The 17,418-nt window shown below is 40.3% G+C and overlaps 1 protein-coding gene across 6 annotated transcripts in view; it reads right to left on the bottom strand.

Annotated features, from left to right (window-relative positions):
- The window catches only part of C5H2orf76 (chromosome 5 C2orf76 homolog), a 67,756-nt gene that overhangs the window by 34,979 nt on the left and 15,359 nt on the right, over positions 1 to 17,418 (bottom strand). For 4 of the 6 annotated variants that reach the window (XR_004319756.1, XR_004319757.1, XM_014565019.2 and 1 more), the window contains exons 2-3: positions 3,484 to 3,553; positions 2,140 to 2,284 (exon numbers count right to left, since the gene is read on the bottom strand). Coding sequence is in view for 4 of the 6 variants with exons in the window: in XM_014565019.2 (XP_014420505.1) it covers positions 2,140 to 2,272 (133 nt within the window). In the remaining 2 variants the exon portion in view is untranslated. The remainder of the gene's footprint in view (positions 1 to 2,139; positions 2,285 to 3,483; positions 3,554 to 17,418) is intronic. The other 2 variants (XM_032479305.1, XM_032479306.1) reach the window with 2 other exon arrangements.

Below are 17,418 nucleotides of genomic sequence, written 5' to 3'. Positions count from 1 at the left end.
GAATTTCATATGAAAGGAACTGAACTAACATATGACCCTGGATTTATTTTTTTGTTGCAAAAAGACTTTACTGGGACAAGTAAAATCTCAGTAAGGTCTGTAAATTAGATAATAGCGTTGTTTCAATGTTAAGTTCCTGATATTCATCATTGTACTGTGGTTCTATAAGAGAATTCCTTGTTTTTAGGAAATACACACTGAAATATTGAAAGGTAAAATGGAATCACAACAGGCACTTACCTCTAAATGGTTCAGAAAGAAAAAAATGGAGGGATGGGGGAGAGTAAAAGAGAAAGTGGGGGAGAGGAGGAGACAGAAAAACAAATGTAACAAAATGACATTTGGGGAATCTGTGTGAAGAGCATTCAGGTTTTTTGCAACTTTTCGACGTCTGGAATTACGTTCATTTTAAAAAAATTAAGTTGGATATAAAGAGATACGCCTCTCAAAACTCACAGAATGGTACACTAAGACGTGTACATTATACCATATGAAATTTACACTTCAATTAACATAATAAAAGCTTATTCTAGATGTTTCATCAAATGTTGATGATTGGAACACTTTAATGATTAAAAACAGAGGTTAGGAACCCACCAAGGCCCTATGAAAATGCAGGTTAAGTTCATGCCTACTGTATTTTAAGCTTGAAATGATCAACCAGCACCAGGGAGGCTGGACGTCAGCTCTGTGCCCACAATGATGAGCAGCTCTCATGATTTCCAGGCTGCACAAGGCCTGCCACGTTCCTCCCAGTCCCCACGAGGCCCTCTACACGCTCAGCCGGGTAACACAACACTCCCTCGTTAATCAGCCACCAAATACATAAGCCTATTTACTATAAGCAAAGCTAGACCTTAATTTTTATTTTTAAAATTTTTATTATCTTTTTTTTGATTGAACTGTAGTCAGTTTACATTGTTGTGTTTCTGGTGTACAGCATAGTGATTCAGTTATATATATGTTCATTTTCCTGTTCTTTTTCATTATAGGCTATTACAGATATTGCATATAGTTTCCTGTGCTATACAGTAGGACCTTGTTGTTTTTCTGTTTTATCTGTAGCAGTTAGTATCTCCATTTTATCCCTCACCACTCCCTTTCTGCCCTGGTAACCATAAATTTGTTCTCTATGTCTGTGAGTCTGTTTCTGTTTTGTAAATAAGTTCATTTGTGTCATTTTTTTTTTAGATTTTTATATATCATATGGTATTTTTCTTTCTCTTTCTGGCTTACTTCGCTTAGTATGATCATCTCTAGGTCCATCCATGTTGCTTTAATTTTTTTTAATTAAAAAAAAAGGAGTGAAGTCATGGAAGCAATCTAAATGTCTATCGACAGATGATCGTATAAAGAAGTTGTGGTGTATATATGTGTGTGTGTGTGTGTGTGTGCGCGCGCACACACACACACACACACACACACACAACAATGGAATACTACTCAGCCATAAAAAAGAATAAACCGATGCCATTTGCAACAACATGGATGGACCTGGAGACTGTCATATTAAGTGAAATAAGCCAGGAAGAGAAAGAAAAATACCATATGGTATCACTTATATGTGGAATCTTTAAAAAATGACACAACTGAACTTATTTACAAAATAGAAACAGATTCACAGACATAGAAAACAAGCTTATGGTTACAGAGTGGGAAGAGGTAGGTGAAGGGATAAATTGGGAGTTCAGGACTTGCAGATACAAATTACTATATATAAAATAGATAGACAACAAGATCTGATATAGCACAGGGAACTATATTTAGTATCTTTTAATAACCTCTAATGGAAAAAAATCTAGAAAAAAATATGTATATAATACATATGAATATGAATTACTTTGCTGTACACCTGAAACTAACACAACACTGTAGATCAACTACACTTCAATTTTAAAAAAGTGGGGGAAGGGAAGCTAAACATGATGATGACAATGTGTCAGGAGGCCACACACATTGCTAAACAAGCATTGGGGAGATACTGCCTGTTGCCACGGCCCCAAGCCAAGCTAGCCTCGCACCTGGCTCAGAATACAGATTGATATCTTTCAAAGTATTTTTAAAAGATGACTATCCCTGTTATAGTCAACTATTTTTTTCAAAATACTAGTAAAACAAAATGACTGAGATGTCTCATACCTTGCTTTAGAAATACTATAAATTCCTTTACAGTTTGGTCCAAATGAACTCTGTGATATACTACAGGCTTGAAGTTGCGGTGCTCAAATGAACGAATGAGGCGAACTGTAATGGTCACTTCTTCGGAAGCCATGTGAAGAAACTCCTGTGGCAAGGGACACGAGGACAGTCTAAGTAACGTCAACTCATAATTATCTCCAAGCCTGCACTTCCACCGTCAGCTCCCTGGCACCCAGCCCGTCTCTCCCGCGCTGCGCAGTTACCGACAGAATCCCCGGACCCAAGCCAGATCCGGGGCAACCACAAGGGGCCCAAGGTCCCTCCAAGCTACCCACAACGATCCTGGATGGCTTTATCACAGCCACGGATGTTCTGACTGGCAGAAAACTCACAGGGCACCGAAGAACAACATGACAACACAGAGGTGTGGGTTGTGCGTGTATGAGGAGAAGTGGGGTTGGTTTTTACTAAACAGACACGTGGCAAATCCGTGATTGCTCCGGTCTGCTGCACCAGCGACCTCCTCATTTGGCCCTGGGATGAGGTACACTTACATTAGCATCAATCATCAGGTCCCATTTTAATCTCACAAATGCTGCCAGGTTTCAGGGTTGATTTAATCATATGCCATGGTACTATCCAACTTCTACACTATCGCCGCTTAATTTCAATGTTTATTTCATCCTAAAACTATGTACTAGCCCTATCTGCCAGATACGAATGTTATCAGATTTCATTTTATCACCAAGCCATGAGGTATTCTTAAGGATGAGGAAAGACTCAGAGATTGCACTAATTGCCCAAGGTTATATAGCTGATAAACGATGGGGCCAGGAGTCAAGCACCAATTTAATTCCAAATTCTGTACGTGCTCTATTATTGGAAAAATCACCCCAAATTATCTCTCTCCCCAAAATCTGCAAGGTTGACAATGTTTTAAAAATACAGTTATGGTATATTTCTATCGAGTAGCAACTGCTTTCAACTTGCATACAACTTTCAGCCATAAATGTCTCACACTTTTTCCAAGTACTAGAAAAAAAAATCTGTAATGCTAATAAACATAAGAAAAGATGTCCAACCTTCCAGTAATCAGAGAAATTCAAAATAACTTTTGAATTTTCAAAATAATTTTGAATAAATTCAAAATTCAAAATAAGTGAGATATATTACTCATCAAATTGACAAACAAAAAAGTCTGGCAATACCTAGTGTTGGCAAGGGTGTAAAACAATGAGAAATTAATCGGTTAGGGTGGGCATCCAAACGGGTTCTATTTTTGGAGGCAATGTGGCAAAATTTAGTAAAAGTGGCAAAATTTAGTAAAACTGAAGAGTCACACACCTTTCAATGCAGCAATTTCATTCATAGGGAGGTACTCTAGGGAATCGGTCACATTTGTGCCCAAGGAGAACTGCAAAAGAATGTTAACAGTAACATTGCTTGTTAATTGCAAAAAACTGGATACAACAAAATGTCCATCAACAAGAGAATAATCATGGCATTCTCATACAACGAAATAGTTCAAGCAGTAAAAATGAATGGACTTGAACTATGCACATCAACATAGATGAATCTCAGAAACACTGGTGAATGGAAAGCAGGCAAGCTGCAAAAGCATCAGAGGACACTATCATCTATACAGAGTTCAAAAACACAGCCTTTGTTATGTTTAAAGGAGGCAAAGAAAAGATTATGCAGTTAGGGAGAAGTCACACAGGCACTTCAACTATACTGGTTGCATTTTGCATCTTAAGTAGGATGGTAGGTACAGGGATAGTATACAGTTACTATTCTTTGTGCTTTTTACTGTCTCTGGTATATCTCATAATATACACAAATAAGCCACACTAATTTGTTCTAGAAAGCCTCTCTAAATCGTAGAATGCTTACACAAATATTTTACTACATTTGACAAAATATATAGCATATTATATATGAAAAGCAAAGGTTCAAGCTACTTTAATGCATAAAATTATTTGTAGTTACAATTAGCATACTGTTTATAATTAAGTGGTTCTTCAGGAATGGAAAATAACATTTTCCCTCTAAAATAAGCAAGGATTCATCTTATAATCTTGTTTTGTGGCTAATGAGCTTAAATTAAATCTTTTGATTATTCCAATATTAGCTACCACCCTATTTGTTATTAAATCCAGTTTCACAGAGCTCCCCCAAAATTCTACCTAGATCTTAGAATCTACCAAATAAGGACAGTTAAGCAGACATCTACAAAATTACGATTTAAAATATACTGGAGTACTTAAATAAAGACTCTCTCTTGAGAAAGGGATATATAAAAGATACCACATTTTAGAGGCAGTGTTAACAGGTTTGTGAAAATTATGACCAACTTCTTCCTCCTCTCACCTAGCCGTCCAAAAAGCAAAGAAGTCCTCCAAAACACACCACACACATATCCCCACAGATGCTGGTAAGCCTGCTAATGGAGCCCAAGTTCCCAAAGAGTTTGGAGCTGGACAGATCTAACTTAATTATGGACCCTACCTCTTGGCCCCAACACACATTGTTGAATCTCAATAAACAGCAGCTGCTTTTTTTTCTTTCTTTTTAAAAATTCTTTGGGGGGGGGGGCTGGGTTTACTTATTTGTTTGTTTACTTAATGGAGGCACTGGGGATTGAACCCAGGACCTCGTGCATGCTAAGCATGTGCTCTACCACTGAGCTATACCCTCCCCCCAAACAGTAGCTGTTTTTATCAATAATCTACTTGGGATGAAGTAAGTTTGGGCATAAAGATAGCTCATGTACACAGCAGATAAAGATACTAGACTCCCAGCTGCAATGAAGTAAACGATATAAACAGTCCAACAAAGGAGGCCAGGCAGGTTGGCACAGGCATGCCTTATGAAACTTTTATAACTGTAGGTTTGTTTTTTCCACTTAATAAAACGTTGCCCATATGTTATACTTAAATAGTTAAAGTTTTCCATTTAAAACTCCAATTCTGTGTTAATATCTAATTTTGGTCAACAATGTGTTGTCATCTTCATCAGATATTTATTATAATTTATACTTAGTAACTAAACAATAATAGCTACCATCAGAATGAAACCATTGTCTAATTTGCCTCAAGGACTGTGAGAAATACAGCTTATTCAGAGAGGCAGACCTGCTGAAGAGACAGCTTAGAAAGCCAATATAACAGATTATAAATGTGACATTTTCCCAGAAGGAATGACCTACTTAAAAAACTAATCTGATCAAGTTTAAAAGGCATTCCTCAAATGAAGGGACAGAGAAACCAAAAGCAATAAATTTAGGGGTAAATTAATTTTTTAAAATTCAAAGATATGAAAAAAGATTTGCATAAATGAAATGATAGACTATGTTCTTAACTATGAAGGCTCAAAGTTGTAAAGAAATCAATTCTTTCTAAAGTAATCTTTAAATTGATTAAAATTCCAATCAAAATCAAAAAGGGTGGTCTGGATTTGTCACAAATATTTCTATAATCTACCTGGAAGAATATACTTGTGACCTCAGCAAAGCCATAAAAGAAGCAAAAAGAGACCAGTGGTGCCAATTATTAAAACATATTACAAAACAACAAACATATAATAGTAATACATGAATAAGCTGGTATGATTTTCATATATTTACAAAATACAAATACAAAAATGTTAAAGGGCAATCAAGCTATAGTCATTTAAGCTGTGACACTGAAGATGATAAAATCAGTAGAATACAACAGAAAACTCAAGAAATTGACTCAAGATTTGAGAATTTAGTATAAACGTAGCCTTTCACATTTGGGAGGAAAAGTTTATTTAATCAATGGCACTGAGAAAACCGGTCAGACATTTGGAAAAAGATGATGTTGGATAATAAACAAAATAAACCATATGTGGAAGAAATATTTAAACCTAACTGTAAAATCATAAGGAGGCACTGAAAAAATGGGTACAAATTTTTATTATCTTAAGGTAGGAAAGACATTTCTGAGCAAATAAAAATCAGCAACAATCAAGGAAAAGGTTGACAGGTACGACAACCAAAAAAATGTAAGAAAAGACCAAAATCCTAACAGAAACATGGGTAGAGGCAATTGGCTAAATTTTTAAGAAGCCAATAACATGAAAAGATGATCAACTTTACCAGTAAGCAAAGAACTGAAAATAAAAACAGTAAAACATCAATTTGCCATCAGATTGGTAAGATTTCTGGCCACAGTATTAGCAGGGATCTAGAAAATAAAGATTTTTATATACTATTGCTAAGAACGTAAAATGATACACCCTTTCTGGAGAGAAGTAGGGTAATCTATATCAAAATTTTAAGTTTGCCTACCCTTTGATATGGCAATTTCTCTTATACTAATTCACCTGGAGAATATCACATCAAATATGTTTAAAATCCATGAGTTTATAATGATACTTTTTAAAAAGCCAATTACTCACTCTGGAAACTAACTGGGCACTTGTTTTCCTGAAAACTGGCTTACCAAGGTGAGGGGGAGGGTGCACTGAAATGAGAAAAATAATCAAATTCTCATACAGACTATATTTCAAGGTTACCAAATAGCTGATGAAGAAGGTCTGTTCTAGTAGAATTACAGCAAAAAAAAAAAAAAAAAAAAAAAAAAAAAGACACTCAATGATAGGATTTAAAGATCATGATTAATATACCTATCAGGATGGCAAAAACAGTGATAACACCAAATGTTGGTGGAGTTGACAGAGAAATGAGATTTCTCATTCACTGCTGGTGGGGATGCAAAATGGTACCACCCCTCTGGAAAAGTAGATGGCAGTTTCTTACAAAACTAAACATGTGCTTATGAAACGACCCAGCAAATGCACTCTTGGGCATTTATTCCAGCAAAATGAAACTTATGTTCACACAAAAACCTATATATGAATGCTCACAGCATATTTATGGGTAATACCCCAAAACTGGAAATAACCCAAATGTCCTTCAACACATGAATGGTTAAACCAACTGTGGCATATCTGTATCATGACACATTGAGTATTAAAACCGAATAAACTATTGATACACATAACAATTTTGATGGATCTTAAGTGAATTCAGCTGAAAGAAAGAAGCCAGTCTCAGAAGGCTGCATGCTGTGTAGTTCCACTTGTATGTCATTCTTGCAACAACAAACTTGTAGAGACAGAACAGATTCATGTTGCTGAGGTTAGTGGGGAGGGAAGGAGGTGGCAGTGGCTATAGAAGATAGCCTGAGAGATCCCTGTGATGGGAATTTTCTGATTCTTGATGGTGGCGTTATCCTCGTTTATCTAAACATGTGATAAAATTGCCTAAAACTAAATACACGTGCATACATATACACAGAAGATGTAACTAGTGAAATCTAAATACATTCCCAGGATTGTCAGCATCGATCCCCTGGATGTGAAATTAGACCACACTCAAGCAAGATGGTACCCTCGGGAGAACTGGGTGAAGGGCAAAGGATTGCTCTGTATTATTTTTCACAAACGCATGTGAATCCACAATTATCTCAAAATAAAAAGCTGCTAAAACCCATCATTTTGAAAAACCTAATGAAAGAATGAATGTAAGCAGTGATTACAAAGGGGTGCCAAAACCAAAAATGAGGTAAAAGATTGATGGGAAACTTTAGAATGGATACTTCCGGAGCGGACAACACTGGAACTTAATGATCAAACGTAACAAATGAATCAAGCCTCCAGGCCTACTTCCCACTTTGTGGGCCATGATGGTGTCTGGAAGAAGGTGTTAAAAGACACCAAAAGAGGCCGTCAGCCAAGTTCAGACTGTGGAAAATTCTACTGAGTAAATGACTTGGTTTCTTCAACAGATAATTAGCATGAAACATACAGAAGGGGAGGAAGGTTATAAATTAAGAGAGATTTAAAGGGATCTATCAACCAATGTTTACACCTTACATGGATCCTAATTTGCATATTAGATGATGTTAGGAATTAATATTAGTTCTCTTTACCTAATATTATTGTGTTTTTTAGTCTTTACTTTAAAAGACTGAGGTAGATAGGTGAAATATGATGCTTTCAAATACCCTGAGAGTAAAAACAATTCTGGGCATTTAGATTAAAAAAAAAAAAAGGTAGAACATTGGTAACTGCTGAAGCTGAGTGTATGTGGGACCTGATCACACTATTCAACATTTTATCTGCTTGAAATTTTTCATAATAAAAACATTTTAAGAGAAGATAAGCACACAAAGATGTACATTCAAGGAAGTTTGTTTTTTTTTTTTTCATTGAAGTGCTTGTAACAGTTAACGAAAATCAGAGTTCATCTAAATGCTCATCGATGAAGACCTGGTAAAGCAAATTATGTCACACCATAAAATAAAATCCCCTGCAGCCATTAAAGGGTGAAATGGATCCATGGATACCAACTTTAAAAAGTGGCTATGACAGATCAGTAAATGAAGAAACAAGTTAGAAAACCACGGGCGTATGGTACCTTCATAAGTATAGAGAGATGTCCAGGACATTTACCAAAATGTTGACAAATGTTATTGCTGAACGGCAGAAATCCAAGAGACTGCTATGTGTTTGACATATTTTTAATATTGCCTGATGTTTTAATAATGATGATGTGTTTTGAAATTAAGCTAATTTTCCTGTATACTTACTTTTGCACTTTTCTGATGGATGTGTTATACATCAACCAAAAGCTATTTTTTAAAACTAAACTATTTCCATTTCCTTTAAGAAAAAAAAGAGTTAACTGAACAAAAGCAAACAGCACAGAACTTATCAAATACTGTAAAGGACAGAAAGGGTGAGAAACTTAGTCATACAACTGATGTGTATTGAGGGACACCAGCTAAATCTAAAAAGTATTCAGCAGTCAGAGGCAATAGAAGCAGATCACATGCCCAGGACAGGTCCACACTTGCCTAAGGTGGCACAAAAGGCCTTCCAGACTCGCCCCTCCCTGCCCTCCAGATGGTATTTGTCATCACCCCAGCAGCAACGACATCCCACAGCTTCCCACACACACCCGGCTGTCTCCAAGCCCTGGCCCTACCTTTCCAGCCCAGCTTTTCTCCAGACTCCCTCTGCCTCTTTGTCTGACCATGCAGGCATCCTTCAAAACTCAGCCTGGGACCATCCACTCAAGGACAGCCTCACAATCAGCTCCTCTCTGCCCCAGCTCTGCTAAAGGCCCCTCTGTCTGCCCACAGCACCTGACGATGCCACACCACGGTCATCTGTCTGTAGTTTATTTTTGTAAACCCAGCAACGTGTGTCAGGAGGCACATCAGAGCCCCCATCCATGTCGGGATAAAATGGAGGGGCTAAGGAACACCTGAATTCCTCCTTTTCCTAAGGACACACTGATACATCAGTCCTACACTACAGCCATAGTATGAAGGGTCTATGAGCTTTTCCCGGGCTCATGAAAATGTCTAAGACCTGAAGAAAGACCTTATTGCTCCAGAATACAAAAATTTTCAAAAACCAGAATTAACATTTGACTACCTACAACACGTAACATTTCAACAGTAACTCAACTCTATTTATAATTATATATGTTAGATTTAATATAGGTACTTTTTTTTTTTTTTTTTTTTTTTTACGATGTAGGGTGGGGATTTGAAAAGTAACAGTGCCCAGGGCTTAGGAAGGTCTTTAAACTTCCCTGCCTTAAAAACCTGTTCTGGCTGGTACATTCCCCAGCTGGTTTGGGATAATAAGGAAAACCCATATCCAAAGCAAAGCAAAACTCTTAAAAACAAAGCAACAAACAAAGCAAACATGAAACCCGACGAGGAACCCCCTCACATGGAGCTCCCAGGTCCTGGACAGGTAACCACTGCATCATCAGAACCAAGAAGGGATGCAGCCCAGCACGCTCCCCTCCTGCACCAGCCTTCCACGTCTGGTTGGGGCTGCTTTTCATGGCCCAGGCTCCAGCAGCGTGAACAGGAAAGGGGGAAATTCAGTACGGACAGGTCAGGGAAAGCCAAGGCAAGCTGCCAGTCAGATTCCCTAACAGCTCAACTGCTCTCATTCCAGAGCTGGCCCCTCTCCCCATGGCAAAGTTCTGAGCGGAAGAACTGTAAGGCAGCTGGGGTGGCTCCCGAGGTGAGCGAGGAGCCCAGCGCCCAGCATCAGGCTAAGCACAAGCACAAGACATGCATACACATGCGATACTGGACTGGTGATCTCTATCACTACAAAAAGCAAGCAGAAACTAACTACAATCAGTCTGGTTAGTCGCAGTGGGTACCGTCTATGGAGGTCTCCAACACTGAATTTATGAACTCTGCACCCCACTGCTCCTGGGGAAAGACAGGGTCAGGTTCTGGGGAGCCTCTGGTTCCTCTGGTCACATTTTCATCAACCAGTCAGTACATAACCTTGTTTTATGGGTATTTATTTTAAAGATACCTTATTTACTATACACTGTTGATTCATTAACATGGAGCTCACAGCCAACAGCATTGCAAATCATGCCTGAACAAAGTTTACAACTAACACACGTTGACACCTAGTATTTTCTCAGTAACGCACGCACAGCCCTCTTGCACTTGGGAACACGAGACAGCACTTCAGCACTACATGTGGGGGCCGTATGAAACAGCGACATCCCCAACAAGCGCAAAACCATGAAAAGCATGGCACTCAACAGAGCACAAGCCCAAACAGCTGTTCATGAGCTGGAACAAGAAGGCGGCAGGTTGTCCTGTTTGCCCTCAGCTGGGAATGTGAACATGGTCAACTACAACATGTCAGCACTCTGCGTGCATTGGGAAGGACCAAGAGAGTGCCTGAGTATTGCTTTTGGGGTTACAAATAAATTTCAGTGAGAAGGCGAATTTCACAAATACACAATCTGTGAATAATGAGGATTGTCTGTATTACCAAAAAAAATAATAATGAAGTACATGTGCCTTCCAATATTTGAAGAAAGCATGCTCTTGACCTTTTTGGAAGAGAATGGAAGAGAATCCAAGATGACCTTAAGAGTTAGAAGCTTTAAGAGTAAAAAGCACTCAACACTTGCACGGTTAGCGTGAAGACGACTCTAACCACCAGGCGGAAGAGTGCGTTGGCCTTCCCTCCTGCAACAGGCTGGTTTCAGAGAAGTATGTGACTTGAAATTTAGCAGCCGAAGGTGAATCATTTTGAAAAACGAAAAGACTTTCTAAAGTTATATATACTCCCTAAGTTTAAATATTATAAGACCAAAATTGTCACATATCAAGTTTGCTTTAAACCTTGTCTTATCCATATGACAAAGGTACAGTTTTCAAGAAAGTAACGTTCTAACCACACACAAAAAGCGTATACATATATTATGCTAAAAGTTTAATTTTCCTCTAGATTTAGGAATTAGTATTACAGGGCAAAGAGTCCATTTGCCTTCTTTTTGAAACAAATCAATAAAAAGAAGATTGAAAAATACAGTTTAATGTTCTTTTATGTGAGGAAACTAAACTGGCATAGATGAGCGTGTAGAAAAGTGGAAAAAAGAAGAGTTCTGTTAAGATGAAAATTACTCAATATGCAAATGATTTGGACTTAATGATTCTGTAATAAACATATGTACTAATAAATATCATCCAAATACGTCATTTTACCCCCCCCAAAGTTGTATACAGCCGGGGGGGGGGAACTACATTTTGATTATTCTTCTTAAAAATACAGAGTACCTAGCACACTGCTAAGTAGGTGAATGAGAAATGTTCGCTTTTTAAAGAGAATATAACCTTGGCAAATTAATAACTTTATATAACATGTCAATTTAACTAAACCTCATAAGAAGGACAAATTATAATCAAGTCACTTTTAAGATTTTGCCTAAAATGTTAATTCCATATCTATTCTGGCCTACCTCAAAAGCATAATTATTTTTAAACTCCTATAGTTGGAGAGTAAAATTTTAGTCTAAAACTAGATCTTGGTAACAATGAAATACCAAAAGCTGGTCATTATAATAAAAAGCTAAACAGTTAACAGGAATGTGCTTTAAATTTTTTCAAAAGCATAATTTTTAAAATATGAAGCTAAGTACACTTTTTTTTGAGTAGGACCCTGTGAGAATTAAATAAACATCTGAAAACCGCTTGGCCTTTTTCTTCTAAATGTTTTGTTGTATAATTCAAACTAAAGCACTATTTTAATAGAAAAAATCCATTTATTCATCTTTCACTGACATAAAACTTTTGAGAAAGATTTTTAATGTATTAACTTATTAAAGATTTTAAAGTCTTTGACCGCAACCATTTTTTTGCATAGGTTAGAAAAAATAAAGTCTCATACCTTAGATGTTTAGGATAACACAGGAGGTGCAAAATAAATTAGTTACATCAGACGACTACACAAGTGCTTCTCCGTGCTGTAATTGATTTACTGCAAAATGACATTAGCAGCTGATCTTCCCTAAGGGTCACAGTCAATTCTAATAAACAAACCTTTGATTGCTGTTCACCCTGGGTACACCAGCCACTGACAAATCAACACCTGCAATTCCACAGACCTTCAATTTGGGGCAAGTACACAAAACCATAATTTGTTTTCTCTGCCCAAGGCAGGTGAGACTCTCAGAAAGTCAAACTATTCTGGGCAGTTGAGTTTTCCAAGGGGCTTGAGACTTAATCATTTGGAAAGACTCTCCCACACACTTTCCTTCCTGTTTTAAACAAGGAACACTGAATGTAAATTCAGTTTTTCTTGACTCCCAACCATCAGTGAGGATGCTAATCCCTGGAGAGCACGCAGGAGATGACTCTCCGTGGCTCGCTCCCAATTCTGCACGTCTTGTGAGCAGAGCCACTGGCTGCTCTAGCTCTGAACTATCTTTTCAAGGATGTGTGCACAGCCAACAGCCCAGGAAGACAGAGATATCTCCCTCCAAGACATAGGTAGGTTTGTTTGTGGTCCAGTATAATAAAAAGAATGTTCCCCTCTGGGCTAAAGTTGGGCAAGTATGCTTACAGCCCTGTATAAAATATTTGGATTACCTAAACTCAGGGTTCTACAGCTGCAGACTTATGAGGCAAGAGGAAGTGACACAAACAGGAAGCTCCTAATATAGCCCTTTGTCTCAGACCCAGGAATCCCACATCTTCTGCCTACGTCCAGTAAACTGTGACAGGCTGACTTGTCAGCTTCCAAGGGGAATAAAAATCTCAAGACTCTTCATGGTTCTCAATTGTTGGTGACAAGGATGGGATGCTGGTAAAGGCATGGCTTTCTAAAACAGAAAAAACCAAGGTACCAGGAGTTTAGGGCATTTAAGAAGATTCCCTGGAATCCAGTGGAAAATGTTCTTGTCCAAGTGGTGGGTGTGGGGCAGTAAGGGTTGTTAATCTCTAGAGGATGACCAGCAAAAGGAGGACTGAAACAAACTGCCCAATGGTCCTTTGGTTGCTGCTCACTCTCCTAGGGGTGGGAGTTACCGCAGCCATGAGGCACCAGCTCCATGGCCCCACATGAGAGGCAATCTGGCCGTGGCTATTGCTTAGAGTCCCGAGAGCTGAAACAAATTATGGCAGCAATGAGGATCTAGAGCTTTGGGTGACTGAAAAGTTCACTAAGCTGAAACATGAATAGCCACCGGGGCCATTTGAAACTAAAAAGAAGTGTGCCCTGCTTACTGATATAGAGCTGCTCTGCCCCTCTGTACCCCGATCCCTCCCCTCGCCCTCTACCCTGACAGCTGCTTTAAAGAAGATGATTCGGGGCAGGCTGAGGTCTGTCTGTCTCCAAGAGGGACTTAAGGCCTTATGCATCCAAGTATGCCTCGGAACTTCAGGAAAAGGAGGGACTCAAACTTTTGTGCTGTGGATGCAGGCACCCAAGTCATCGTCCTACCTGGCCCTGTGCAGATTCAGCTAATGGGGTCTGGACAGGATTCACAGTGGGGGAGGAGATGGGGTCAGGCCAATTCAAAATGTTGTTTCTACCTCTGATCGTATAAATGACGTATTATACATCTTCATACTTCCCTGTCTATTGCCAGAGGGGATTGTCCCCCATCAGGAAGAGCTATAGGTAGAGGCATGCTAATGGGAGAGGATCCCCTGCCATTTGTCATCAGTGGGTGAGTCAGGATATCATACAACTGCCCTACCTACAGATGTTCAAAGTGTTCAATAAATAAAAGATGTCCTGTTGGTTGGCAAGCCAGAAACCTGTCTCAGTGGTCCTGACTGTGCCGTTATCACGCCTCTGGCAGCCAAGTCCAGGGATCTGCTCACCAAGTAAAGCTTCTTGGGATTACCTGGGTGGAGTCACAAGGCCCAGTCCCTTTGGCCATCAAGAAAGAATAGCTGGGGAGAGGGTAAAAGCTCAGTGTAGAGCGCACGCTTAGCACACAGAAGGTACAACGCAGGCCTGCAACCAATGCGACGGAGCTGCTTCAGGGCCAGTGCACAGAGAACTGCTACTGCCTGTCTAGCTCTCCCTGCTTTCTTTGACACACTACTGTAATGAATTACCTACGTCCCTAAATAGAGGACCTAGGGAACTCTTTTGCATTTAAAATAACTGTCCCTAATTGTTCTCACTTCCTCACTATTAGGTTTGGTGAGGGAAGTCACTAAAAAGTATGATCTCTTGGTGGGGGAGGGTATCATGCTTAGCATGCATGAGGTCCTGGGTTCAATCCCTAGTACCTCCATTTAAAAAAAAGCCTAATCACCACCACTCCCCCCAAAAAACAATGGTTGTCTCAGCCTCCCACTGCCAAAAAGGAAGCTGAGCACCTCGTTGGACTCTGGGTACCAGAGGCTGTGTGACTGGGGTGGCTCTGTAATGGGTCAGCGTGGCCAGACTGAGCTATAGTTCCCAGAATGTCCTTTCTGGCAAGCTTCTGGTTACTCTGGGCCATAACAGATTCTCTCCTGAGAGAGGAAGAAGGGGGCAGTGACCATTCTATAGCATAAACATTTTGCAAATGTAATTAAAATCTGTAATCAGTGGAGCTTAATCAAAAGGGAACTTTCCTGGGTGGACTTTAGGACTCAGGCATCCCTGGGCCCAGAGACTCCAAACCACAGTGGGGTCTGCGCATGCTCTCCCTTCCCCTGGGTCCTCCATCCTCACCGCTGCCTGGGACCACGAGCTTCGGCTGGTGTATGTTGGGTCCAGCCTACTCCTCACAGGCCCTTCCTGACCACTGGCCTCCGAAGTTCCAACCTGCTTAGCAACTGCCCAAGATGTGTATGATTCCAGTCAGCTGACTCCAGTCACACCACTGTGAACCCTGAAATGAACCTGGGCCATGTGTTTGCTTTTCCATACTATCCGCCATCTGACAATACAATATCTTTTATCACAAGCACAGAGGTACTAAAAGTCCAGGGATTCGGCTGTAGGGGAGTAAATCTTACCACGCCAAAATGTCTCTGGCACACATACAGATTATTTCGAGCTGGAAATAACCAAGGCCCAAGACTCAGGAAAAAACTTTGACCTTCCCCCTAATACCTAAAAAAAATTTAGATAGGCAGCCTGTTTTAGGAACAGAGCTACCGCCAGAGATAACTGTGAAGAGTATGGGCTGGGTGTTCTGGGGGGGGTCAGGGCCTAGAGATCAGAGTGCACTCTGTATCCCACCGTTCCCACCTGGCCCAGCAAAAATTTATTTCCCAAACGTTTGCTTTTCCAATTTCATGTGAATTGCCTTCCTCTCCACTCTGAAGTCCAAAACCACTACCTCCAACATCCTCTTTTGTATTTAGCTGAAGATGATATTTAAGGTGAGGGCTTCGGCCATGCTGATGAGTTGTTCAGTTTTTCTGGGTCTCTCCCATGCCTACACATTAAATTTGTGTTGGGTTTTCTCCTGTTAATCTGTCTCATGTCAATTTAATGCTTAGGCCATCCAGAAGAAGCTAGCAGATGAGAGGAGAATTTCTTCCTCCTCAACACAGTGGACCTTCCACACTCCCTACCATCCACAGCCATCTGGTACTGACTGTTAAGTGTCGAAACTGCCTCCTAAAAACTCATCTGAAAAAAAATTTCTCACTCAAGCGTTGAAACTGCCTCCCAAAAACTCACCTGAAAAAGATTTCTCACTCTACCTCCCACACCTTCCCCTGGAACACACAACTTAGTACAGCGGCCTGTTCACTGAATGTGGCTGTCCCCAGAAAGGGGTCACCCTCTCTCAGCTGTGTCCTGCGTAATGACCAGGACAAAGAGGAAGTGGAGGAGGGAAGGGGCAGTTATGCAGACCAACGTGAAATCCCAGGATTCCATGTATAACACTTCTTTCCCCTACAGGACCCCCTAGCCAGCCCGACTGGTATGTCCTCCACGTGGCAAAGTGGCCAAAAGGGGGTTTAGGGGATTTGAACGTCATTCTGGTTCAGTGACTTATATTCTCTTGTTGGACTGATGACGCCCTAGATCACATCCCAGGAGTGCACCACAGGCCAAAGCAAGGGACATAATGGGTCTCTGTTATAAGTTTTTTAAAAACTCCCTTCAGGGAACAGGAGTTAATTAGAAAAAAAGCTGAAGTTTTAGCTACTGGAATGGGACACAAAAATTTGTGGAGGTGGAGGGAGGGAAAAAAATCTCACCATCTCAAGAGAAACCCACTTAGACCCTAGAAAAAAGGGGTGGGAAGGCTCATTCATGAACAATCTTTTATCTTTCAGAACTGCCCTGGAGCAGTTCTCATGAAGCAAACCCCCTGACAAGGTTCCCCCAAACTGATATAAGCACCTGAAATTTAACTGACCCCTGAATCCGCCATCCCTGACAGATGGCTCTGACCACAATGTTATCACCATTAGCAACAACAGAAACATCTATCCCAGCGCCTCTCCCTCGCATATAAAACACCTGTCAGCACCTCCAGACGTCTTCTCCACCCCACCCCCGCGGCCACTGCTGAGCATCCCATGTTATGGACAAATGACGCTGGTAGCCTAGGCAAACAAGGCAGGTCGGACGGACTGCCCTCAGGCAGTCCCTCTGAACACAAGGTCAGAATGCACAAATGTGAACCTGAGTAAAAACCCCAATGCCTACTAGCCAGCCACGGGTCACCCTGGAGGCCCTGACAACCTGTGTCTTCTCAACCATGTGGGTTCCAGCTGTAAACTGTAAAGAAATTTCTTTCCAGAGACACCACAATCATGTGGGTGTGTGCGTATGTGGGTATAAACCAGTACTGACTTGCCTCCCTCCCAAAAAACACTGTTAATTGTGTCTTAGATCTGCGACATCTCAGAAGACACCCTGAGCCAGCTCTCAGATGACCAACGACCAGATCAATGGTGGCGATCTCTCCAAAACTATCCTTACTCAGGAGAGCTTCCAGGA

Source organism: Camelus ferus, chromosome 5 (assembly GCF_009834535.1).
Source record: "Camelus ferus isolate YT-003-E chromosome 5, BCGSAC_Cfer_1.0, whole genome shotgun sequence".
NCBI classification, from domain to species: Eukaryota; Metazoa; Chordata; class Mammalia; order Artiodactyla; family Camelidae; genus Camelus; species Camelus ferus.
The sequence above is the reverse complement of the archived record's forward strand: the minus strand, read 5'-3'. Positions and strand labels throughout refer to the sequence as shown.